The sequence below is a fragment of the Uloborus diversus genome, chromosome 10, assembly GCF_026930045.1.
Source record: "Uloborus diversus isolate 005 chromosome 10, Udiv.v.3.1, whole genome shotgun sequence".
NCBI classification, from domain to species: domain Eukaryota; kingdom Metazoa; phylum Arthropoda; class Arachnida; order Araneae; family Uloboridae; genus Uloborus; species Uloborus diversus.
This window is the reverse complement of record NC_072740.1, coordinates 27,947,322-27,973,203: the sequence shown is the minus strand read 5'-3', so window position 1 is coordinate 27,973,203 and position 25,882 is coordinate 27,947,322. Positions and strand designations below refer to the sequence as shown.

Here is a 25,882-nt window from a genome sequence, read left to right as displayed (position 1 = left end):
AATAAATATTTTTCCAAGATTCGGCAAATTGAGACTGGACTGATTAGACATTTATCTTCTCACAGTCCTTAACCATAATCATTTCAACAACATTTGTAAATGCTTTGCTGACAGGAACTGTTCAAGTTGTAAAATGTATCTGTACGGCTAGTCACTTTTTGTAGCTTAAAACTTTTGTTTAAAGAGAAAAAAGCTGAATCAAATTTGAATTGTGTGTAATTCAATAAATAAAGTGAACGCAAGAAGTTACATAATTCCTTATCTTGAGGACGAAGGAAGCTTTTCAATTAAATCAACGACAAAAAACAGAAATAAAAACTAGGAAAATACCAGAATAAATTTCAATGAGAAGATAATGAAAGCCCACTGGAGCTAATCTTCAAACTCCCACGCTGAGCATTCATATTCTATGCTATTCTTTAGCGTCAGTTCGTATTAATTCTATTCCATTTTTTTACTTAGTTCAGTAGTTTATTATTTTTTTAGAACATTTTGATGTGTTTGGTGCTATATTTCTGAACCATGAAATTGTTTCCGTTGACGAAACGCGTTTCAAAAACATGTACTTGGACATCATCATCATTGGGTGATTCTCGAAATGTCATTTGGTCTCGAAGTTGCATAAATAAATAATAATAATAACAATTATAATGCTAATATAATAATATTATAATAATAATTATTATAATAATAATATAATAATACTTATAATAATAATAAAATATTACTACTAATAATAATAACAATAATAGTAACTAAAAAAGCAATTAATAATAATGATAATTATAATAAATTATTAATAATTCTTAGTAATATATAATAATAATAATTACAACAACAGCCATAATAATAATAATAATAATAATTAAAAATTACTAATAATAATTACAAATAGTAATAATAATATTAATAATAAATTACGAACAATAATTGCAAATAATAATAATAATAATATTAATAATAATAAATACAATAATGATGGTAATAATGATAATAGCAATACAAATAATAACCAGGAGAGCTGGGCACGTATCTGCTTCATGTTCATCTTTGGTTTTACTTCGAGGTCCTGCAATTGTAACTGCAGTTTATGCAATAGTCTGAGTGTAGTTGACTTGGGCACAATAAATACAGATTTTTTCCAATACTTATGGATGCAAGAGGCATTTTTTAAAACAATTATTTTTGACGGTTCACTTTAATTTGTTTTTATCTCAATCAGTTGTTGCAATCTTTCTACCTAGTTTATATACTTCGGTAATCTTTTAATTGGTCGGTCTTTCTATATTTTTTAAAAATATTCGAGAACGTAGATAATAAATCGTTCTTTTAATTCAAGATTAACTGTTTTTCTCTAACTTTAAACAATGACACAATAAGTGATTTCCTTGTTTCCGATTTTATCATTGACGACTCATTTTCAGCAAAAGAATAACATAAAAATTTCCGAGCACTAAGCTTTATACTTGTCACAACCTACGCAGTTAACAGGCATGCAAATATTTTCATTACTTTACAAATGCACATTAAATGAATAGATCATTCTAACTTTTTGACCCATATAAAATCAACATGATTTTCAAATGTGTTAAGGACTCTTTAATTGCTAAAATAATACCTTTAGGATTGTTGAAATTGTTTTACCCATTCATTTATAACATGTTTTACTTCATGCATGCATTCATTTAACCCGACTCACTAACAAGTTTTGTTTAAACAGTTCCGATATTCTTTTTTTTTTTTTTGAATTTGGGTTGCATTTTCGCAAGCCGTCATTTTTACGAAAATGAATATATCGGTGAGTTTGCGTGCTGAAAATTTCGCGAGTTTTATATAAACAGATCCGAAAGTTGAGAAAAAAATATTTCGCGAGGCTAAATTTTTCACGATTACGACGGGACCACGAAAATCAAAGCCTCGCAAAAATAAGTGCTTTCACAGTATTTAATACATTGATTTTTTTTTTGGTTTACGTCTTCATAACATTTCTTAAAGAAAATGCAGAACAATATTTTAGATAAATATATTTGGTAGTATCGATTGTAAGAAGAATCTTTTATTTCTTCAAAACGAAATTGATGTAACATTAAAAATAGCCTTCGAGCCAACGTAATTAAAGCAAAAATTTGCAAAAATGTTGATTTTGGGGTAACAAGGAATCTCTTTTCCATTGTAGAAAACTTTGAGCTTCCAATATTAATTTCTTTGAAACTACTGTTAGCAGACCAAAGCTAAAAATCTTTCTTCTTTTAAATAGGGGCTTCTCCTTAAAACAAGTGTATGCAATACTTTTGCAAAAGCTATGCGGTAATAGTATTGATTTTTTCATTTATTTTTCTGCGGAAACGTGTACAGTGGCTCCCAAAAGTCTTCGTACACCTACGATTTTCAACGAAATAGGCCCCAAATCATTGGTTAGAATTAATATTTCGGAATAGGTATTTAATTATAAGATCCATGATCAATTTTTAACAAAACTGCATGAAAATTTTTAAAAAATATTAAAATTTATTTTTTTAAATATCAAAAACCGAAAAGTGCCGGAAATTTTATCTCACAAAAGTCTTCGTACACTTTATAAAATGTCTATATATTATTGAATAATCTAACTTTTGATTAAGTTATTAATTAGTAGAATATCATACAGTATTTATAACACCTTTTAAACGTCTGTGAATAGATTTCATTCTTTTTCTTTCTCTTTTTAGCGTAATTTCTGAGTAAGTGTTCTACCACACTTCGAGTATTACTATTTCTAGCTCTATTTTCGTTTTAAAGCCCTATTTTCGTAATCTAACCTCCAGATATCTCTAAATACGTTACATTAAGTTACAATCTGGAGATTGAGGGGGTATTTTCTAAACTTTAGGACAATTTTCGAGGCACTAGACGCAAACGTTGAAAACCGTGTGCTTCTTATCGTTATCTTGATAAAAACCAAAGTTGTTTCCAATAACCAAATTTTTCGCTAAGAGTTCAAAATTGGTTTTTAAAATATTTAAAGGAACAGCATGATTCATTATTTCATCAAAAAATTACAAACTACCAAGTCCTGATGCTGATATGCACCCTCACACTAAAACACCTTCACCGTCCTGATTAATTGATCCAACTACGTTCTTAAGATTAAGTTCCTAATTCTTTCTTCTACTTACAGTTGAACAACAATTTAACCAAAAATGTTGAATTAATTTTTATCTGTAAGTAAGACATGATTCTAAACTGTTTTTAGCTTATTTATCATTGATTTTGGGACGAAAAGCGTAACCTTTCTGTTTTTCGCACGACCAAGAAAATTTCTGCGGGAAGAGGTCCCATTTAATCCAGCTAATCAAAGAACTTGGCGGACAATTTTAGGTGAAAATTAAATATAAAATGTTTTATTTCACTTTGCAGAAACTTTTTTAGTACTCAAATGTGTATTTTTCATAAATTTTTTAACTTTAAATCTACGATCACGCTTTGTCAACTTTGCCGGTTGACCTTTTCTTACTTTGTTTTCGATCCGATTCCTTTCTTTAAAGCATTTTATCAAGCACTTTACTATACAAAAAAATAAATTAACTAATTTAGAGACATTTCAAACCAATTTACCACTACTGTGGGAAAAAAATTCAAATTTTGAATGGCGTTTGCGGATTTTTACGAATACCAGCCATTTTACAGTAATAAGCAATATATTAAGGAATAAATAAACAAAAAATTAAAGCCAAATGACTTATAATGTCAACACAATGCAAAACTATTAATAAAACGGCATATGATAATTTTAATCATGAATTTATTCGAAAATATTTGAGTGTACGATGATTTTTGTGGCGTGTTACTTCTCTGTCTCTTCGTTTTCTGACCCAATTCAAAAAGAAGACCCGTCAATATTTTGAAAAAAAAAACCAATGGGTTATATTTAGAATGACATAGAAATGATGTGAAAAAATATTGGACTTAATATTCGAATTCAGTTTTGAGTTATTTTGGTTTTACTAAAAAATTTCAATGTGTACGAACACTTTTGGGAGCCACTGTACGTTTTACTCTTTACTGTAAATCTCATATCTATTTATTTATTCATTTATTTTCTTCGATTTAATGCGGTTATTTCTCAAGCATAGTGAATATATTTGAATGGGTTATTTCGAATAGGTAACCTTTCTTGAAACGAAAAAAACCTGACTTGTGAAAGTTTTAGAAACGATACCGGTCTTATTACTGCTTTGTTTTGGTAGGTAATTGCAATCCATACAATTAAAATCTGTTCATGTCTGTCTGAAAATCTGAAGCTCAATCTTCTCGAGAACCGATGCGAGTCGAGAGCCGAACGAGGTACGGATCGATTCGAAATTTTCCAGAGAAAACAATAAGACAAATCTCGTAATTGTACGACTTTAATCAGCGGATATATTAATTAAAACATTAATTAACATTACGTTATTCAAGTATTTTTATTTTTTTCCTCTTGCCATTTTGCACTTGAGTGAGCAAATAAAATTCTAATAATTGTTTTGAAAGGAATTTTTTTTGGCTGCTGTCCAAATCTTATAACAACGTTTCCATCTAGAATTTTTTTTAAATTAGTTTCATTTATCTTTTATTCTAATATATTAATCCTAAAACTCCTCTAAAACCAAAGCATTTTTTTCGTTTAGAAATTTATTGTAAATTAGCTTCGTTTCTCTTTTATTCTAAGCAATGATTTTTATTTCTTTCTGTTGCCATTTTACGTTTCTGTTAATAAATAACATTTTAATATTTGTTTCAGTGGGAATAAAGTCATCAAAACAATCAACTGGGTTAATCGGTTGCTCTATTCGGACATAATATTTATTTAATGTTTTGCTCTTTTTTTAATTTTTTACAGCCAACGTTCTTAACTCTTTTCAGCATATGAAAAATATTTCTTTAGTCATATTTATTTGGTGTAGTGTAAGTTTATCATTACCAGCCTCATAGTTCGGTAAGTTTAAGATGTGCGACTGATTATGTTTTTTTTTTTTTTTTTTTTTTTTTTGACTTTTCCCTTCATATGGGTGAGTTTCCGAATTATAATAACTCTCTTTTTTCTTCCTGTTTAGTTAAAAGAACACGTTAAATTAAGATTGTTTGGATTTCTTTAATGGAAACAGTGTTGAACAAAATATTGCTTTTAATGTTTTTTACTAAAGCTTAATTGGAATCTGATCACTTGGTATTAAATTAATTCTTAATGGTATTTATGAAGTCTTAATACTTTATTTCACGTTATCAACCTTAACGCGTTTGAAACTGATGTCAGAGTACTACAAAAACTTCAACTGCTGGACATCTTTTTCATTTTTTAGGTAGCCCGAACAACGCCGGGTAGGCAGCTAGTTATAGTGTAATTAATTGAAACAGTTCTTCACTATCTATTAGTGTATGTCATGCGTTAGTTTTTTTTTTTTTTTTTTTAAATATCGACTTGCACATTTTTGGATATTATGTATTTACACCCGAGAAATTCATTTCTAGTATTATTTTTGAAGAATATTAAGGTTTATCCGCCGGGAAACGAGCTAGTTTGGAAAAAAAAAGGGTAAAAAATGGTTAAATTTTAGAACATTTCATGAAAATACAAATGTTTAAAATTCTTGTTCTATTACCAATAAGACGTTTCCTTTTAACTTTAAAAACCTTTTCACATGTCTTTATAATTAACTACGTTCCTTTACAGTTTTTAGTTCGCAAATAAACCGTACATTTTTGTGAAATTACCCAAAAATTGACTTTTTTTGTACTTTGCAGTATTTTTTCTTTAATTGTCAGTAATACTTTATCTATATTTTTTAACAGTTCAGTTATATCATCCAGTAATGCAAATATATTTTATCGCATTAACAGCCGAGAAGAGACACAAGGAGGTATTATTTACATTTACACTTACTGTATGATTTTAAACGAATTTAACTTTGGGATTAGGGTTTTGAAGTTGAATTTATGAATCAGTTTTGGCATTATGACAGTACATATAAAATTCTCATAAATCCTCTCTTACGTCTACCTGATCTTTTGCCTCGTATGCCCTTCTCCAATTCAACTCCTTTACATTTTGACTGCATTAAAAAAAAAAAAAAAAAAAAACCTTCGAGATAAACGATTTATTTGATCTTTTGCAATCTCTACCAAGTTTATCCTTCAATGCTTAAAAATGTATAGAAATTGCGATAAAAGTCCCCGGTTTATTCGAGAGGCAAATTTCTATTCAAAAAGAAAAAGGAAGAAAGAACATAAGCAAAACAGAAGGAGAGAGAGAGAGATAGAGAAAGATACAAATAAGTAAATAACGCTAACAATGCATGGTGCAAATGAACGATTCAGTTGAACTCCTGCAACCCCTAATAGGTTTATTTATTTATTTATGTTCTCAAAGTTATTTTTTTTTCTTTTAAATTGCGATAACAATCCCCTGAAAATTTAAGAAGCAAATTCCTATTTCTAAAAAAAATAGAAGGGAAAGAAACAAATAAATAAATAATGTTAACAATGCATGAAAAAAAAAAAAAAAAAAAAACTTCATTACCAGAACCCAACCCAGTTACGATTTCGACCCTGTCCCGTGGGGTTATTCAACCATTGGAAAGTTTTACTACGGTCTTTAAGTGTGCGTAGGAGCCGAACGTCAATCAACAGTGAATGTCTGCCCACCTGAAAATTTCTCACCGTTTGTCAGAAGGTCATGTTCCATGAAACGTCTGCTCTAGCAACTTAAAACCTGACACAACCGTCTACAGCTTTCACTTTATTCTCTATCTTCGGGGATGTCATTAACGGTTCCAACTTCAAAGGCCTGAAGCTCGATTCAATCTAAGACGCAAAATGATGCTAGCTACGTATTTTCAGAAGGTACGTGAATTGAGCATTTGAATTATTTGGTTTAACTTTTTGTACGTTTTTTTTTTCTTTTGGAAAATAAAAATAATTACACAAAGTACACTTTTTATTTATATATATATATATATAAATTCTAATTTTCGTATTTTTTAAGATTTGATTTTTTCGACAGTACGTCTACAATTAACAGAGTGAGTCCAACAAAATTCCAAAATGTTACTCATAAATCTGCTGTACAGTTTATGTTAATAAGGGTCAACATCTTTTTTGTGTTACTTTTTGAAAATCGGGATGAAAAAAATTTTCCTTTTTCAAAAAAAAAAAAAAAAAAACATCGCATAACTTTTTTTTTTTTTTGAAAATTTTACTGACATTTTCACATGTGTTTTACTTATGAAATATTTAGTGAAAAAAATATTTCTAAAAATTCATATCATTAGATTAGACGAATGCATAAGAAGGTAACTAATTTCAAATTGTTCTTTTTTCATTCAAAAATAGAAATTAATTGTATTTAAATCTCCGAGACATTTTTCAACTGTACTTATATTAGCGCTGCTTGTTTTATAACAGTACGTGTAGCAGACTACTTTTAGCTCAGCACACACCACTTTACGAAGTAGAGGAATGTGGAAAAAAGTGAAATGGGAAATATGTATTTACTCTGTTTTAGCGACAGCTACTTGCTAATATTTTAACTATGTAGCAATACATGTACTCAATGCCAGTCAGGAAAAAGTTATCTCTAAAGATAAAAACATATGATATTACAAAAAATTTTTAAAAACTGATAATCATATTGTAATATTTTGTAGCAAGTCAAAAATTATATTTGTTATTATAAAATGATATTGTTCTTGTTGAAAACATTTTAAATCTTAATTGAGACCTATTAATATTCGATGCAGTATTTATTTGATATTAAGTTTATTTTTATTTTAAATGGTACTATTTGTCAAGTGTATGCGGGGCAAAGTGGAAAAGGCAAAATTAAATAGATCATTTCATTAACTTATTCAATCATTTGTTAAATCACTTACAGTTATTTAGTAATTAGTTCATTTAAATTCCCTCATTTAAAATTCACTCATTTATTCATTCATTCAGCTATTTTTTTATTCATTCACTACTTATTCACTCATTTATTTTTTTGTATATATTAATTATTTATTATTTATTTATTCTTTCATTGATCAAAACTATTTTCAATAATCAAACAGAAAAAAATTCTCTAGAAAAATATTTTATTTTTCACTTTGCCCCACGAAAACGATTCGAAAGTTTTCCATTTTTTATGGAAGGAACAAATTTACTGAAAAAAATATAAAATAATGTTTCAATTCAAGTTTTATAACAAAACACATTGTTCTATCCTTGTGTACTGCAATTATTCAAAACAAATTTCTAATTTGTTCATTTTGAAAAATTTAAGGTATCTCAGGTACTTCGCCCTACATTACCCGACTATTAATAGATGCATAATGTGTAGTAAAACTATCGTTAAATAATAATGGTATTGATATTAGAATTAAAAATTTAAAAGTTGAGTTTTGAAATCGAGAGATGTGTGTCAGTCGGTCTGTCTGCCTAACAACCCTTTCCTTCTTTATTACGCTTCAGGGAGTATTTTAATTCGAACAAAACATTTTTTGTTCGAAAGTTGTCGGTCAGGGCACTTCATTCCCAAGTTTTACTTTTTGATTTGAGCAGTGTTTCGTTCAAATTTGAGCAGTTCAAAAGGCAACATTAGGTTCTTCGCCGAAATTCGAACCTTATATTCTGAATGAATAAGCAGATTTGTGCTTCGAAAAAACTTTATTGGAAAGAGCTTTTTATTCTTGGTACACGGCACGGAAATATCATGGCCAACCAACCGGAGCATGGTACTTGATACATAGTACATTAGTTGTAACCCTAACCCAAACGCCAACTATCTTTCAGAATATTTGTATGTTAAGCAGGTGGAGCACAATGTATTCCCGTGGATCAAGAACTTTTGATGTATAACGTGTACAGTACTACAAAAGAAGCAAACAGTGTACAGTTTGTATTTATGTGCGCATCAACACCTTAAGACGTAAATCATGGAGAACAAAGAAAACAAAAAGAAAAAGAAAATTTCACAACATCCCTATTTTAAGGGTATTTAAGGGTAAGGGGGAAATTTAAACGTTGTCATTAAAAAAAGGATCAGATTTTAAATGTTTATTTTTTAAATTTATTTAATTATTGTTTCAAAAAATAAAAAATGATTTATTTTAAACTCGAAATTTGTTTATTGATAGACTTAATATTTACGAATGTTAGAAATTGATTGAGTTAACCAAAATGAAGAGAATTCAAAGCGCCCATGATTTTGTTGTTGCTATAAATCATTATTGAGAAGACAAATTTTAATTTCGTTTAAAAGTTTCATTATTATTATTTTCAGTTTTAGTATTATCGTTATTATTATTATTATAGTTGGGCAACGAAAAAAAGTTGAAATACGCTATTCTAACCAATTTGTTCCCAACCTTCACACATACACACACAAAGGCAAGTGTTGCAAGCGATTTTATTTTTGATATAAATGGTTCGCTAAGAAGTTTTTTTTTTTTTTTAATTTATTATTATTATTATTTTTTAATTTTTGCACTACTTTTTTTATTTGGTAACGATTAATAACTAAATATATTTTCTGCAGAAAGGCTTAAAAATATTCCCTTTGTATCGTATAAAGATACTGCCGTGCTAAGCACGGATGTGGTATCTGCACATTTTATCAAAATTGAGTTATTGTCATCAGGTGGTCGTTAGTAATTTAATTTACCTAAATCTCAAGTTCTTTGGCGATTTGTGAAGGCGAAATATTAAAAAAAAAGCTTTAAGAAAAAAGTCGTAACTTGACATTTTGCGTAGTTTGCTAAGGGAATTGAACGTAAGTGACAAATACTAAGCCTTTAAAGTGGTATCAGCGCAGTTACCACTTTTTTACTTAGTAATTTGTAGATATGACTTTTATACCGCAGTAAAGCAGCACATTGAATAATGTAGCAGTTTATTGTAACAGAGTACTAAAATTAGTTTACCGTAGGATAGTTGATATAGGTCGATAATAAAAACTAATGCAACTTTGCACAAACGTTCAAGTAAATATTCAGCTTTTTCTATTTAAATTTTTATTCAAAATGCAAATTCTTAATGCATGTAAAATATTCATATCTAATTCTTTCATGCAAAAAAAAAAAAAAAAAAAAAAAAAAAAACACGTACACACACACACACACATTTCTTTCCACGGCCAATTATATTTTTATTTAAGTATCGTCTGCTGTCAAAATTATCTTCATGCTGGGTAAAAATGAATCTAGAAATTAAAACATTATAAATGATAGCATCAACACATTCTTTGAATATAAAGAACGGAAAATAATTATTATGGTGTACAGTTTTAAATGACCGAAATTTTGAAAATGGTATTTTTCAGAAGGTAGATTCTGTTAGATTTGTATTAACAAAATAAAGCGGCAAATGAGTCCAAATAAAGCAGAGTATTATTTAATGATACATTAAGCGCGTTTTACTAAGCTATTTTAATCGTATCTGTACAGATATCCCTAAAAATGCCTAGTAATAGTCACTTACGGTGAAATTAACCTAGTATATGGAAAGGTTTTGAAGAGAAAATTTGTCGTAATTGCGTTCATTACTTTTGAATTAAGATTTTTATAAAAATACGCTCTCATGTAGGTTAGATAAGTTATTTACGAAACAACTACTGCGAGTTGAACATTTAATTAAGTCGCAAATCAAAGAAACGAGTTGTAAAACTTTATTCGTGAATTTCTCATTTTGAGCTCCACAGCAGATACCACTTTTGCGCTTAGCACGACAGGACAGTTCTTTCCTTGTTTGCTTTTTAATTTATTTATTTGTTTATTTTTTTTATTCAGGTTCGCAATTTTACATTATAGGAAAGGTTTCTTGTAATTCAGTCCTATAATTTGCATCCCATGCGTATTTATGCTCAAATATTATAATAAAAAAGTTGGTTGCATTTAAAATTTTATTACTAAAAAGTTCATTAACAGTTGGAATTTACTGAAACATTATGCTTTACAGTTTCAGGGGGGGAAAATGTTATAGTTTTAAAATTAAATACAGTTTTTCCTTTGCATAAAATAAAGATATTTCATATTTTACGCTTAGATATCAGCTTTAAATGATAAAAAGGTATAATTGAAATAATTTGCTGATAGAATATAAAAGTCATTCTCATTCATTTTTTTTTTTGTATAGAACACGTTTTAAAGTACGGAATAAACTGCAAAAAGCCTTTCCTTTCGTTCTTATTGACATCACATCATTGTGTTTGTAGTATTTGTAGTTGAATATTTTTGCTTATTGCTTGTATTTATTTTTTCCGTGATCTTACTTCAAGAAGCTACATGTTTCCTAAGAATGACCTTATCAACGGTTGTGTGGAAAAGGGGGGGGGGGAGTTAACTAACAAGATTTGCCAAGAAGGTCTGAGGGCAGCAGATAATTTCAATTCCTTATATGTCTTATGATCGAATCGGTCCGCAGTACAGTAGTACTCAATTAACCGAAGTGATTGGGACTAGACCACCATCGATAAACTGAAAATTTCGGATAAAAGAAGCGCTCAAAAATGGCTGTCAGTTGATACCTGAAACTTGAGCTCTGGCTAAAGATGTTCACATTTACAAAGTGACTACTACATGTGATGCTTTTAACCATAGTAGGGTAACGGCACCAGTAACAGACAATGGTCCAGTAACAGACAGTCGTAAGTTTGAAATTTAATAATAAGAATTTTTGACGGGTAAAACGGATGTTGCTGTGGCCCATGAATACAGTGCAACCATCTAGTGTTATCAGAGTGAATTTTATGAATCAGTTGATATTTACAAGGCAGTGGTGGAAGGTGACGAACAGCCGCCACGAGGTCAGCTGGTGTTTCATGTTTAACTAAATTTAATAAGGATTTATTTCAAAACATAAAGAGCTTTTGCGCAGAGAGAAAAGAAATTTTGTCCATTATTATCCTTTCCTCATCCTATCTGTTACTGGATATCATCAGATTTTTCGGCATCTGTTACTGGGGATCGGACCTTTTTCCGAAATTGAGCAAATAAAAATAAAATTAACTAATTCAGAGGATCCAGAAGCAGCCGACGTTAGATGAGATGTAGTTGTATGAGAGAAAAATAGTTTAAAAAGTCTCAATACATTAAAAAGCTCAGAAAATTGAGTTAACCTGAGAGCGATGTCTTAAGCATGTCTGTTACTTCTTGCCGTTACCCGATTACCGTAATTTATAAACAAATTTGTTCAATAAATGTCACACAAGTCAGAAAATGCAATGTAAATTTAATAACACATAAAACAGTGAGTTTTTTTTAATGTGTTATTAATAATACGGTCAACTACACTTTTTTTCTTTAGCTTTAAACGTAAGTAGGTACTTTAAATATAATAAGGTGCTTAATAGAACAACGCTTTACTTTCATAGTCGATCGCTTTACAACATAATGGCATTTTTAAAATTACAAATATTTAGTGATCCAAAGATTTACTGGTGTTTTTGGAGGAAAAGAATGCAGAAGTGATAGAAATGCATAGATAGTTTAGTGCCCTCTGTAGAAAGGATCGTCGCTGGTGACCTTGAAATGATATACTGTTTACTCACCAAAATTAATAAAATAAAATTTCAGTAAACCGACCTCGGTTAAACGAGGTTTCGGTTAAAAGAATTTCAGATATCGAGATTCTACAATACTGATATTTTGTTTATCACAGTGAAGCTGTTTGTCTCATAACAGCTATCATTCATATTCATCTACTTTATTCATAAAATGCCAAAATAATTTCTGAAAAAATAACGTCCCCCCCCCCCCTCAATGATTTACACAGATATATATATGGATGAGATAGAAAATAGAAATATTTCCGCCCAAACTCCTTTAGTTTCAAAAGAAGCAGTTGGATCCGGAGGAAAAAAAGGTTCAGTCATATTATCTTATTTCAATATTATCAGTACACTCCTTCAAGTGTAAACCATTTTGAAGGATACATGTCAAGCGGTTTATGATAAAAGAAATTCACACTACCCATGCTCATGTTAACGATATTCTAATCTACTTTTTCAACAAGATGGAGCTTCTATATATGTATGGAAACGAAGCTATGTATTGTGAGCCTTATACCCTTTATTGTTCACAGTGAGTAATGTTTATCGAAATTGAAAGCATTTCTGTAAATGAAAGTAAGTGATCTCAAAATTAGTTTTCGTACGAAAATATTCTCTGTACAACTTAGCAATTACATAATCAAACAAACGTAGTTAGATATAAGTTAAATGTAAATAGCAAAATAAGAAGAAACAACGTCAAAAAGCTCAAATTGCAGATTACTGCAGACCTTTTTCAATGCAAAAGAAATGAGCTTATGGGTAAAAAGACAGTCTTTTCATCTATAAACTGATTTCTTTTGCATTGAAAAAGACGTTCCTTGAAACGCCGAAACACGTGTCTGCAGTAATCTGCAATTTGAGCTTTATGACGTTTTTTCTTATTTTAGTAGTTAGATATGTCTCTGATTTCTAAATTTGAAACTTTGTATGAACAAAAAATATATATATATATATATATATATATATATATATATATATATATATATATATATATATATATATATATATAATTTCTTACACTAGAAGTTAAATTCATTTATTAATCTCCAATGTCTAACAAGTCCTTGATAAAAAGAAAAAACACTACCTGCAGATAGCGTACTTCTATGTTTTATTTGTAAAAGAAGTGATCTGGGATATCTCAAGTGCACCAATAAAAACTATGCATCCTACATAACCGTAAAAAAAAAAATAATAATAATAAATAGACAAAGATTACAATGACTGCATTGCATAGAAAAGAGATTAACACAAAAGACAAGAGCTTGTCTACAGAGTAACTTTTAAAGAATACAAAACTGGATCCTGATCTCCGCCCGATAAATGCCTCTTAAATATCGAAAATGAAGATCCCTTCAAGAGCAAGTGCAGATATGAGATATGACGACTGATACGCAATTCACTGCTCTGTGACATAGTTGGCGGATTGTTGATAGTATCATTGCATATCCTACCTTCCTATCCGTGCTCCGCTTTGTAACTCAGCATGTTAAACACTTGTCTATTGCTTGACGTCATTTTTACTTGAATGATGTGAAAAGACTGTAAATTCACTCTCTTTAAAACCAAATTATTCAGACTTAATACCATGAAATCAGTAAAGGAGGATTATTACCGGTGATCTCCTTTTCTTATCGACATAGCTGTATTTTAATCCAAAAGAGGAGAAGACACATTTTTTTTTTCCATCGTGTCCTTGTAAAAATATTAAATTAAAATTAAAGATTTCAAACAAAAGCTAAATTGAACTATAAGTGTATGCAGTTCAAACACTCTATAATAATCGACTAAATTATCGGACGACAAAAAATAAACTATATTACTTCACATTAATGATTATTTTATTTAACCCATGTATTACGGTAGAAGGTTTCTTTATTACTTTAACATTTGATAAATGGATAATTTAACACGCAGAAAAAGTTATTGTGTTCGTAAAAATCGTTTTTAAGATTTGTGCATGATTTTACTGTTTTTCCTTTTAAATTCCATACACCATTTTACCACATCCTAAATCACAAATTGAAAGGAAATTAAAATATTAATTGCACAGGTTTTCTTTCTTATTTCTTAAGGACTTTTGGTAATCCAAAGTTAAGAAATTGAAATTTTTCAGCACTGTGCTGATTAAGTATTTGTAAATGAAATTGTAGTTAAAAGTACCGTCGGTAAATTGCGGTTGAAAAAAATGTTCGAAGAAATATATAACTAGATGTATGTATGTTTGCCTTTTTTATTAATCCCATGAATCATGTAGAATTGATATATTTTATTCAGAAACAATGTTTCTTTTCCTCTAACATAAAATTTATACATTGAAATCCACTGAACGTGCGGCTTACGATATTGCTCTTTACGCATAATTCACAACGATCTCCAAAAGAAAAGAATAGGCTAACTTTCATTGCACATATAAATGATCTAATGACGTTTTTTCTAGGTTGTTCTGTGGAATTCCAAAATGACGATTCATCCGAGCATAAGAGAAAACACAAATATAAATGTTCAAATATTAAAGGACCTTTATCGAATAAATCGATAAAAAATCATTTTATCGGTTGGCTAGCAGTGGATAGTTTAGAGAAGAGTCAGTGGTAACGAAAAAATTTAACTCTCATCGTAAAGTCCGTATAGCTCTTGCATAAGGCGAGCAAGGCCGTTTCTGAGACAAAAACAATATTAACACGATATTTGCACTGTCATCAACATTTTGATTGGAATGTTTCAACAAAATAATAATAATAATAATAATAATAATAATAATAATAATAATAATAATCAACGATGATCTTTCTTTCGCCATATTTTTTGAGTATCCTCTTCTTCAGAAATATAGAAACGTTCTATTTTTTCCATTTCACGAACATTGGTATGGGACAGTGACAACAAAAGTTCTGTTCCATTCACATGGTAAGTCTTCGTCCGATTTTTCTTATTTAACGTCTGGTTGTCATGGTTATCAAATGGTAGATGCCGAAATTGATCTAATGCCCTCTTAGTAGTCAAGAGGCATAATTGTAAGGGTACTTACTATCTTAGGGTGGCTAAAAACATTGAAGAGTTTCATTTAGAGAAATTAAAATATGTAGTTTTAGCAAATTTTCGAAACATATAAAAAAAATACAGTGAAACCTCCCAATAGCGGACAGTCAAGGGACTAGAAGTTTTGTCCGTTATTGGGAGGTGTCCGCTATTGGGAGGAACTACTTAATTTACCTTTTTCAAAATGGGCTGTTGTTCCCTTTTTAGAACACAATCGAAAAAAATGCGAAAGGTTTACTACATTTTACGTCAAGTGTAATTAATCTATTTTTTCTTAATAAAGGTATACTGACAGCACACACTTGTCTTAAAAAGCATTTAATTAGTTAAAGTAAACAGTTAAAACAGTTTGACATCTCTTTTTTTGCATTACCAATGGCGGCGATTCGGCGGAGCACCCCCCCCCCCCACACACACACACACTTTTTATGGTTAATTTATTTTATCTCGAGTATCACTATTGCATGATGCATGATTGACAGTTGGCAATATGACCTTGAATATGGGCAAATCCTTTTCATATCTAAAAATTAAACAACCCAACGAAACCACGGCGCCATAAAGCCGACTACTACCGGCGCCGGTCTGCTCAATTGCATCTCCTGAGAGCCTCAGTTAGAAAAAGCGCCCAATTTCCTCTTTTTTATCGTAACTTTTGAATTGTTATTGTGTACAAAATTCATTAAAATCTTAAGAAAAACGTACGTTAATTGTTAGACTGACATCAGTTTTCACTTATCTGCTTCAATACTCTCAAAACTAGCCGTTACAAAATTATGACTTTAATTTTCTTTTTCATTTTTTGCTGCCCGCAAAAAGTACCATGCCTTTTAGTTCTTTTTTTTTTCTGCCCCCAACGTTTAAGCCCCAATCGCTGCCTCTGCCCATTACCACCCTTTTAATTCCAAGAAACAGTGATAAGGAAATGAGGGGGGGGGGATATCAGTTGTGGAGGATGAAAAGCTTTGTAATGCAAATAGTTGCTAAGATATTCTGTGAAAAGAAAAAAAAACCCGGAAGTGCTACGATCGCAAGGGAAATTTTTTGTGAAATAACTGTCCGTTATTCGGAGTGTCCGTTATTCAGAGTGAATTACATGTGTCCGTTAATTAGAGGTGTCCGTTATTCGGGAGTGTCCGTTAAGGGAGGTTTCACTGTACATGCTACTACTACTACTATTATTAATAATAATATTAATATAATTAATACTAGTAAACATTTTTTGAAAAGAAAAAAAAAGAAACTATAAATTATTAACAATCTGAATGTTACCTGTATGACTCAATAGTAAATTTAAGTACCGTTCCTAAAAATATCTCGTACACAAAATTAAGTCTTAAAAAGATTTGACCAGCGTCAATTAAAAGAGGGGGGGGGGGATAAAGAAGAAAAAATACATCTTTCATTCACCGACAAAATTTGAGACGGCATTACAGATTGAATTTATATGAACTAAGAGCACTAACACATGCTGTCAACATGGTATAGGCGTGAACTACAAAATCATTTCTCTAGGACGCATCCTGCCATTTAGTGAGACTTAACACTTTCTAGCTCTCAGCTGCGCAAGGAAGCGGTGAAAACCTCCTTCAAGGATGGTTAACGTTGGAACAGAATCATCACCAGCAAAGTCCGTATAGTACTGTCAAAGGAGTTTCTCTAAAGGTTGTCTGCTACATGGTCGTCCAAACGTTTGATGGTTATATTGATCGTCGTATATTCCTATTTAGTAGAACTTCGATCCACTGGTTTTCAAAAGGTATGTGGAAAAACACGGTGAATGCAGGAAAGCGATGACTTGGGGGAGACTGGGGATACTTGATCCCTGGGAATACATTATCTCAAAGCCAAAAATGTACCAAAATCATTACGTAGAGATTTGAAACCTGAAAATTATATTGAAGTTATACTTGTACATAAAAACTGGCAACATTTTTTTTCAGCCATTTTGTTTTAGCTCAAGAAATGATCGTCTGAATGTTTCAAGGGAAACTTTTTTTAGGGAAAACATTTCGAAGTTTACATTATCCATTAAATACAACTTGAAACAAATTCCGAAGTGTAATGTTGAAGTATAGATAGCCTTTAATAATTGAGACATATTTTTAGTGAATTGCCACTGATTGTTAATAAAAGAACAAGTATGTTTGTAAAAATCGCATATTAGGGATACTTGATTCCTTCATTTAGAGGGATACATGATTCCAAGCATCAAGTATCCATATGACACTATAAACACAATGAAATCAAAATAACTGTTGTTTACTTAGTTGATATTAACTTAAAACATTTCAAACCATGTTAACATAGTAAAATTTATCATATTATGAGTGATAGATTTAAACAATAACTGCAGTAAATATATGCTAAACAATTAAAATATCAGTTTGCACGTGTAACCCACATAACACCTCAAACATCTAAACATTATTTAACTCTACTGATGAATTATGTTCTAATCAGTCAAATGAGCTTGAACAAGTTGAAATAGATGTCAAACATTTGTTTGAAAGGGAAAAAAATGATTTTGCTAGCGAATCCAAAACGCGTTTCTTCAAAATCTCGAAAACTCACCTCAGTAGATACTGCCGTTTACCTGCCCAAGGCAGCATATATGCCAGTACTTTTTATTGTTAAATTTCATGATTTGTGTATCTATTTATTCTTTACTGTGTTCTAATAAATAATGTGTTGCTTTTGAAACTGAAACAGAAATTAATTGATGTTGTATAAAATTAAGTGTGACTTATTTGAGAAAACAGTAACTGTAAGGGTTTTCAATCATACCTTAAAATTCAAAAGCAAATTTTCGTGTATAATGGTTTTGACAGTTAAAAAAGCCATGATTTTTGAAAAATTGAAGGTAAAAAAATCGTCCTTTTTGGCTTTTTAACTCGAAAAGATTTATTTTACAACGATGAACAAGGGAAAACAACTTTTCAAATAACGTTACATGCGGGTTTCTCATTAACGTTACTTATATATAATTTGTGCGTGGACCGCAGAAATAAAACGATCAATGTGGGAAAACGATGGATCCGGGAACGATAGATCGGAGCATCACTGCAAATGCTTTCCCTCTTATTTCTTGAGGGCTAAACCATTGCACAAATCATCGCTTATAAATCAAATCCTTCCCGCTTTAGTTTACTTTCCTCAAAACAGACAATTATGTTTAAAACTACTGACCTACATATTTTTAAGCTATCCCATCCTGGCCTTAGCTGTCACTATTAGGCGGAACCGTCAAGCAAGAATGAAAAATGTCGATTTGATACCATATTGAGAACATGATGTATGGAGCGACAAAAGGAGGAGGCAGTTCAACTTCTTATTCTTTGACTTTTTTTCTGAATCCTCATGAGCTCTCTAAGTGAAATTAACTGCATAATTTTTCAAGTCTTCTGTTCATAATGACGAGTAATTATCATCGTTTTTAGTTACTTTGCGATGATTAATGGTCTTCAAACAGCAATGTTTGTATTCATAGTAGTGGTTTTACTTTCGAATAAATCAGATAAAATAATGCGTGAAACTTTTTTTAATTTGAATTATAAGTAAGCATTTACATAATAATGTATTATTAACAAAAGGGTTCCTCCTCGTAGTTTTCATCATCAGCAATCACCGACTTAGAAATAATTTAATGATTTCGTAGTTTCGCGCTATGACACTCTTGCGCCATTGCACATCACTTAAATTATTTACCATGATAATAAAAATATTAATAATATGAAATGAAATATGTGAATCATTGGTAAGAAAATCTGCAGTTATTTTATCATGGGTAATAATTGAGATCTTCAATGATAACAAAAGTTAGCTTTTGTCGAATGCCTTTTCATCCATAAGCTCACTTATTTTGCCTAGAAAAGGGGCTCCTTAAAACCCTGAAACACGTGTTTGCAATTTGTAGCAATTTTTTGTATTTAAGGATGAATTACCATCTTTTACCTTTTATTTTGCTCATCTGCACCCTAGTATTAAATAAAATTAGTTCTTGATTCTCAAAAGTTAAATTAAACTCAAGTTAAAGTTACAAAGATATTGGCCCAAAAAACTGTAGGGGAGAGGGGGGTAAAAAGAGGCATACGGGGTAGAAAAAGAAATGTATATTTGTTGCAACTTAATAACATTAATTTATTTGAAGATTAAATAGAACGTCTGAATGAAAAATAAAATTTCAATATTTCCTTTCACTTACCCTGGTTAAAAATTTAACTTCACGATGTCGTGGATTACGTGCCTAAGCTCCGTTACATGTTGCAATTACTCCACTTAATTAAAATTCTTCAAAATTTAAAATTCATTAAAAAAAACTTTTTTTTTCTTCAATACTTTATACATTGTTTTGCAGTAAATAATAACTTTTTCTTTCTAGGCTTGTCTTTTTAAATAAGAAATCAAAAAGTACCAAATCTTGAAAACAACGAAATAATCAACCGAAATTTATATTTGTTCTTCATCAAACTCCAATAGCTTATAAATGCAATATTCAGTTTCTTAAGCATTATTAAACCTCACAGAGACGAAACTTGTGTGACTAATTTACTTCCTTTTAAAGTTTTTTTTTCCTTCTGTAAAAAATTACGAAAGTTTTCTTAAATGAAATAATCAATTTCTGAATTTTTTGTGCCTCATTTTCATTTTAAACTTAGCTGAAAGGAAATGTGATATAGCTAAAATGAAGATGCTTCGTCTCAGGCCCACATTCTCAAAATGAAAAATCATATTCGTGCAGTTGTCAAATAATTTGTACCAGTCTGGCAAAAAAAAAGGCGTTAATTAAGTTTGACCTCGATAAAACTGACAAAGAAAAAAAAATTAAGTTTTCGTACCGATTTTTATGATAACATATATTCTGTCTCTGACTCAGAAGATTTACTGACAAGTGTTTCAGTGCATAATGCTACTTATTTTAAACGTTGCGTTCTTGTCAGTGTGATTGTATGAATATTACCACTTGACAGTGAGAAATTGCAATGGCATGTTTAAAAAGGAAAGAAATGTTTTGGACCTCATTTTACGGTCTTTCTCTCTCTCTCTCTCTCTCTGTGTGTGTGTGTGTGTGTGTGTGTGTGTGTGTGTGTGTGTGTGGCACTCGAATACAACATTTGTTGCATATGCCCCATGGACAGACGTGAACAATGGAGGATTTTTTTTTATAAAATACCATGAAGTAAAGAAATATATATACAGGCTTCCCTTGTATAACACGGTTAATTCGTTCCGTGTAGTATCGAAACCGTGTTATACGAGACTTTTTTGAAAATAACTTTTTAACTTATTTTTTACGCTAATTAACCATGTAGAAAGTAAAAATCGTGTCAATGTGCATCGTGTTGTATCGAAACCGTGCTACACGAGACTTAGAAATAATGTAAATCAAGGGATGTATACCATATTATTTCGAAACCAAGTTTCATAAAAACAAAGTAAAAACTTATTAGAGTTTTCAACCATTAACAGAATGTATTAAACAAAAATGAAATTTCATCTTTTTTAAAGATGACATTCGTGTTATATCAAAACCAGAAGTTCTAAATTCAAGTCTCGTACCGTGTAATATCGAAACCGTGTTGTACAAGTACCGTTGTTTACGAGGGACGCCTGTATTTGTTTTCAATTCAAAAAATTACATGATACAAGGAAAAGACTATTCAATCATGGGGACAATTTCCTTCTGAGAAATTGCTAATATTTTTTGAAAAATAAAGAAATAAAAAAAAACTGTTCACATGTGCCCCCTTATCCCTATCCAAATAAAATTAAGCTTTGGTTCAACCCTCCCACACTTCGTGGATACAAATCCGATGCGCATCCCAAACCAAAATTGGTATGGATGCACCCTTTATTTGCCTCGTTGGTACGGCTATAAAAAAAATTAAGTAATATCCTGAACTATACCTACGCTGTTCATTCTACGCAGTCACACCATACCACCTGCTTGCTACGTTATACGCAACGAAGGGAGTGACGCTAAAAATTGGAATCAAGTAAATATTTCACCCATAGCTGGACAATCTATGAACGAAGACGATATCCTTGAATGTAACACCTGGATGCTCTCCGTGGTTAAGTAAATTGGAATCTTCGATAATAACATCAAGTTGAGAAAAGGGAACAGCGGGGGATATGGAGATTTCTACGCGCTCTCTTTGATACTCTTTAATAAGTTGACGTCAAATTTTTTCACCCTTTTAGTGGGTGTACTACTTCCATTTATATTTCAGCTAATTAGAATAATATATACATGCATAAAATGCAATATATATTATGTATGCATATGAAATCGGTACTGTCTTGGGAACTCTATTTTGTGTAGGGGTTTAAGGATCGTCCGTTTCCAATAGCATGTTCTGAATAGTCATTAAAAGAACTGTTGAAAACTGAGTGAAATTGTTACGAAAGTTTGGTGTAAAGCAAAGCTGATAATTTTTTAAGCCGGAAAAAAAGTTGATAATTGATGTGAGTTTAAGAATCGTGGGCTTGTGAAACAGCTGGCGAGTATTTTGCTCGTTAAAGCAAGAGTGGTTCAAGTCTTCAGCTGATAACAGGGTTATATGTGAATGAATAAGGGTTATGAAGATTAACAGATAATTTATTTAGTCAATATTATATGTTGTTTGATTGAAGTACTAATATTTGGAACTTATCCTTGTGCCCAATTCCATACAATATTCAGATCCCCCCCCCCATTAAAAAAACTTTTTCTTAGTGATTCTTTCGCATCTAAATTTTGAAATCAAATGCTTGTTTCAAATGCTGATTAGTTCTTACATTAATCAGATAAGACGCTTAAATAAACTTCCTTTCTTCAACATTTATTGAGTAAACCGTTTTAGAAGTCAGCACATGAACAAACTATCTACCCCTTACCCCGGGTTACCCGAAGTCTTAAATCAGTTGCTTTTGATTCAACTCCCTAATTTATGCTTTAAACATATCGCGACTTACAAAATTTGCTATTGAAACTCAACAAAATGCACCTTTCAATTTACAAAATTTCATTATTTCACGTGAAGTAACAGGATAAAAATAAAAAGTCATCTCTTAATGACGATTACGCATAACTAAAACTTTCAGGTATTTTAATATAGAATGTATAAATAAAGTAAAAAAGTACGTTTTAATATTAATTGCTATGCTATTGTTCAAGAAAAATCTTAACAAGCAGTGATGGCTTCATACCAATTTCAGTAGCAAAAAAGTACGATTGTTACAATAGACTCTTGGTAAATCAATAAATTGTGTTCTTCTGGGTAAAAGTTCATTTTAGTAATGGAATAAGTGAAAACCAATGGGTAAAAGTGATTAGCAACGATAGGGGCGTGGTAAGTATGCAGACTCAACTGTCCAGAATGTCTGAGACAAAAATTATTTTTGTCGCAATCGGTGTGATCTAGCATTAGTCAATTGCCAAAACTATTCATCTCCAGGGGTGCCCCTACCCCCTAAGTACAAGGGGGGAGGCCCACCTAAATATCGCGCAGCCCCACAAAACAGTAAGAGCCCCTCCCCCAAAAAGGTGAAAAATACCTCCCAAAACACCTCCTCCCTAAAAATTTCAATGGCGCTGCTTGCGCTATGACCCTTCCTGGGTGGGGGCACCGCTGTCATCTCATGCGTTAATGTTTCTTTAAGGGATATTTTGAATCTTCACTTGTTGAGAATTCCTTAAAGTACTTACGATCAACTTTTTTTTATTATTCAGCTTGGCGACTGCCACCCTCTCCAACCTGGGGTAGGATACTGTGATTTTATTCTCGATCACTGGTCATCTAAACAAGGTATGGCAGACGATGATACAGAGAGTCTGGTTTCTTCGAGGGACAGTGGTGAAGCGCAGTTCTTAAACTGTGGCATCTGTATGGGGAGATTTGTCAATCCCAAGGTAAGCAAAAAATCAGAAGTGTTGAAACGTATTTCCTGCTATAGTTCTTATTTTTTGATAAATCATTCCTGTTTTTTGTGAATATTATTCAAAGCATGAAATGTTTTCTATAAAATAAAGTTCCATTCTTTTTTTTTTTTTTTTTTTTTTTTTTGACTTCTTCTTTCGAGCTTTTGAGTATTTTCCTTCGGAATTTCCAAAAAACAACAGATTTTCATCTTGGAAGATTAGTGGTTTGTGTTTCTCTATGAAGTGATGTTTTGTGATGAAAATAATTTATAACTTTCCAAGCATATTCTAACTTCGCCAAATCCTTGATAATTTACCCCACACCAAGAAACTAAATATTTTTGTACACTATAAGTGTAAGTGAATACATTTTCATTGTAAGGCTTGTTTCCTAATAACCTGTTGCTTGATTTTTGCTATGATAACAATAAAAAGATAGCAGTCTTAATGTCAGAATGACAAATGCATCAAAATAAAAAAAGTAATGACCAAATATGTAGCAACACTTGCCTGGCACCCGATACAATCATTCCTAAACCGTAACAAGCACAAAAATGGTGCAATATTTAAACTAGTCAAAAATTTCAAACGGTACGGTCCCAATTGTCACATAGCCTGTCTCAAGGTAACCCCCAAGCTATCTATTATAAGGTAACAAACCACCGAAACGAGTTCAGGTGCTCTTTTAGGGTATAAAAAGACGCTCGTTTTCATTTTCACCTTAAGACAAAATAAAACACCACGCAAAACGTTTTCTATTTTGTGCGTTTATTTTTTTCACGGAGAACTAACTCTTCAACCTGTTCAGTAATAAAGTAAACGCATTATTATTTTTTTTGCATGTTATGACCGGTGAACCGCGTAGGTTTTTGCTATGAGAAATGAACTTCTTTCCAGAAGCTATTGCAACACAGAGGTTATTGTCTTGTAAAGGCATTAACTCTTGCCATTTCCTCCACCAGCGTTTATTCGCAGCTCATTTCGCCACAACTAATGGTGCTATTTTAATTTATTTAAACATTCTTCGCTAGAAAATATATTAGATAGGCGTTAATAAATAGAACATGCGTTTCACGTGTAGTTGGGGCAATTACTTAAAATTTAGCAGCTGCAATTCATCGATACAATTTGGAAAAAAAACATAAAATGCTGTCCACAAATGATGTCATGCTTTAAGGGAGAAGGGGGGTTCGTGAAGTTGCGACAGTTTGTCACAACTTCACGAACAAGGGGCAAAGAGAGGGTAACTAGAAGTTTGACAACACACATTCTTTAATAAAAATATGTTTATGAAAAATGCGTGACATGTGACAAGGGGTGGGGATAGAGAGGATAGTAGAGTGTAGTGAAGTGTGACACTTAGTGCATTCTGGAAAGGAGGGTCAAAAATGTTGAAATAGTGTGACATCATTTATGGACAACTCCCAAATAATAAGCTGCCTGTGAATAATTTTTCACTGACTTGGGTGCGCATGCTCATGCATGTGTTAGTATGCGGATTGAACTAGTTATAAATGAAAATACTCAGTGGAGATGAATTTGAAAAAGGAATGGCCATTATTGCTAAAACCAGAATCACCAAATCCATTTTCATTGGATTTTCTTAATTTTTCTTTTTCAGTCATTTTAAAATTATTTTGCTATGAGACTATATCTCGGTTTTGAAGGTTTTAATTATTGGAAAGCTCCTGTGAATGAAATTACTCAATTTGGCATGCCTTTAGAAAACTGCAAAGCTGTTTGATTTTTGATCATAAAAATACGCAGAATATGCTCAAAATTAAGTCTTAACTACAGTCTCAACTACACACATATTCATAGTTATGAATTTAAATGCCTGTATGTGTAAATTTAGAGCACGTATTTCCGTTATTTATAAAGAAGTTTTGTCATAATGGTGCAAAAACTTAGAATTTCATAAATAAAATATAATATACTAGTGTATCATTTTTTAAGTATATCGTTATCATCCTAGATGGTTTGTCTTTTTGTGCAATTCGCTGTTCATGGCTTTCCCCTATTTACTCCAATAGCACCGTATTTGGTGGTGGCTTAATTAAATTTTGCAGCGGTATAAAATTTATTCCAGTCAGTGTCTATAAAAAAAGGGTAAATATGGGCACCCTCTGTTGTTTTTGATTTAAAATTGCTTTTAATTCGAAAAATTTCAGGTTTTTGTCTTTTATTAACAACTATAACACGTTTCCTGAACGTGAGAACGCAAAACAATGATTAACATCAATTATTTCATTTCAAAAACGACAATTTAAAAAAAAAAAAAAGCACCAGAAAAAAATGGGGTGTAAATAACTTTCAGTGAACAGAAATTGCCTCTGGATCGGATCATTTCTTCATCATTTCTGGGGTAAATGATACTCACCTTTTTTCTTTTT

The 25,882-nt window shown here is 31.1% G+C and overlaps 1 protein-coding gene across 3 annotated transcripts in view; it reads left to right on the top strand.

Moving 5' to 3' along the window:
* Nucleotides 1–25,882, top strand: part of LOC129231859 (tripartite motif-containing protein 2-like) — a 97,344-nt gene that overhangs the window by 47,811 nt on the left and 23,651 nt on the right. The window contains exons 1-2 of one of the 3 annotated variants that reach the window (XM_054866240.1): nucleotides 6,645–6,858; nucleotides 23,301–23,480. In XM_054866240.1, the coding sequence (XP_054722215.1) occupies nucleotides 6,832–6,858; nucleotides 23,301–23,480 (207 nt within the window). In that variant the 5' untranslated portion in view covers nucleotides 6,645–6,831. Of the gene's footprint in view, nucleotides 1–6,644; nucleotides 6,859–13,096; nucleotides 13,118–23,300; nucleotides 23,481–25,882 lie in introns of those variants that run through there. The other 2 variants (XM_054866241.1, XM_054866242.1) reach the window with 2 other exon arrangements.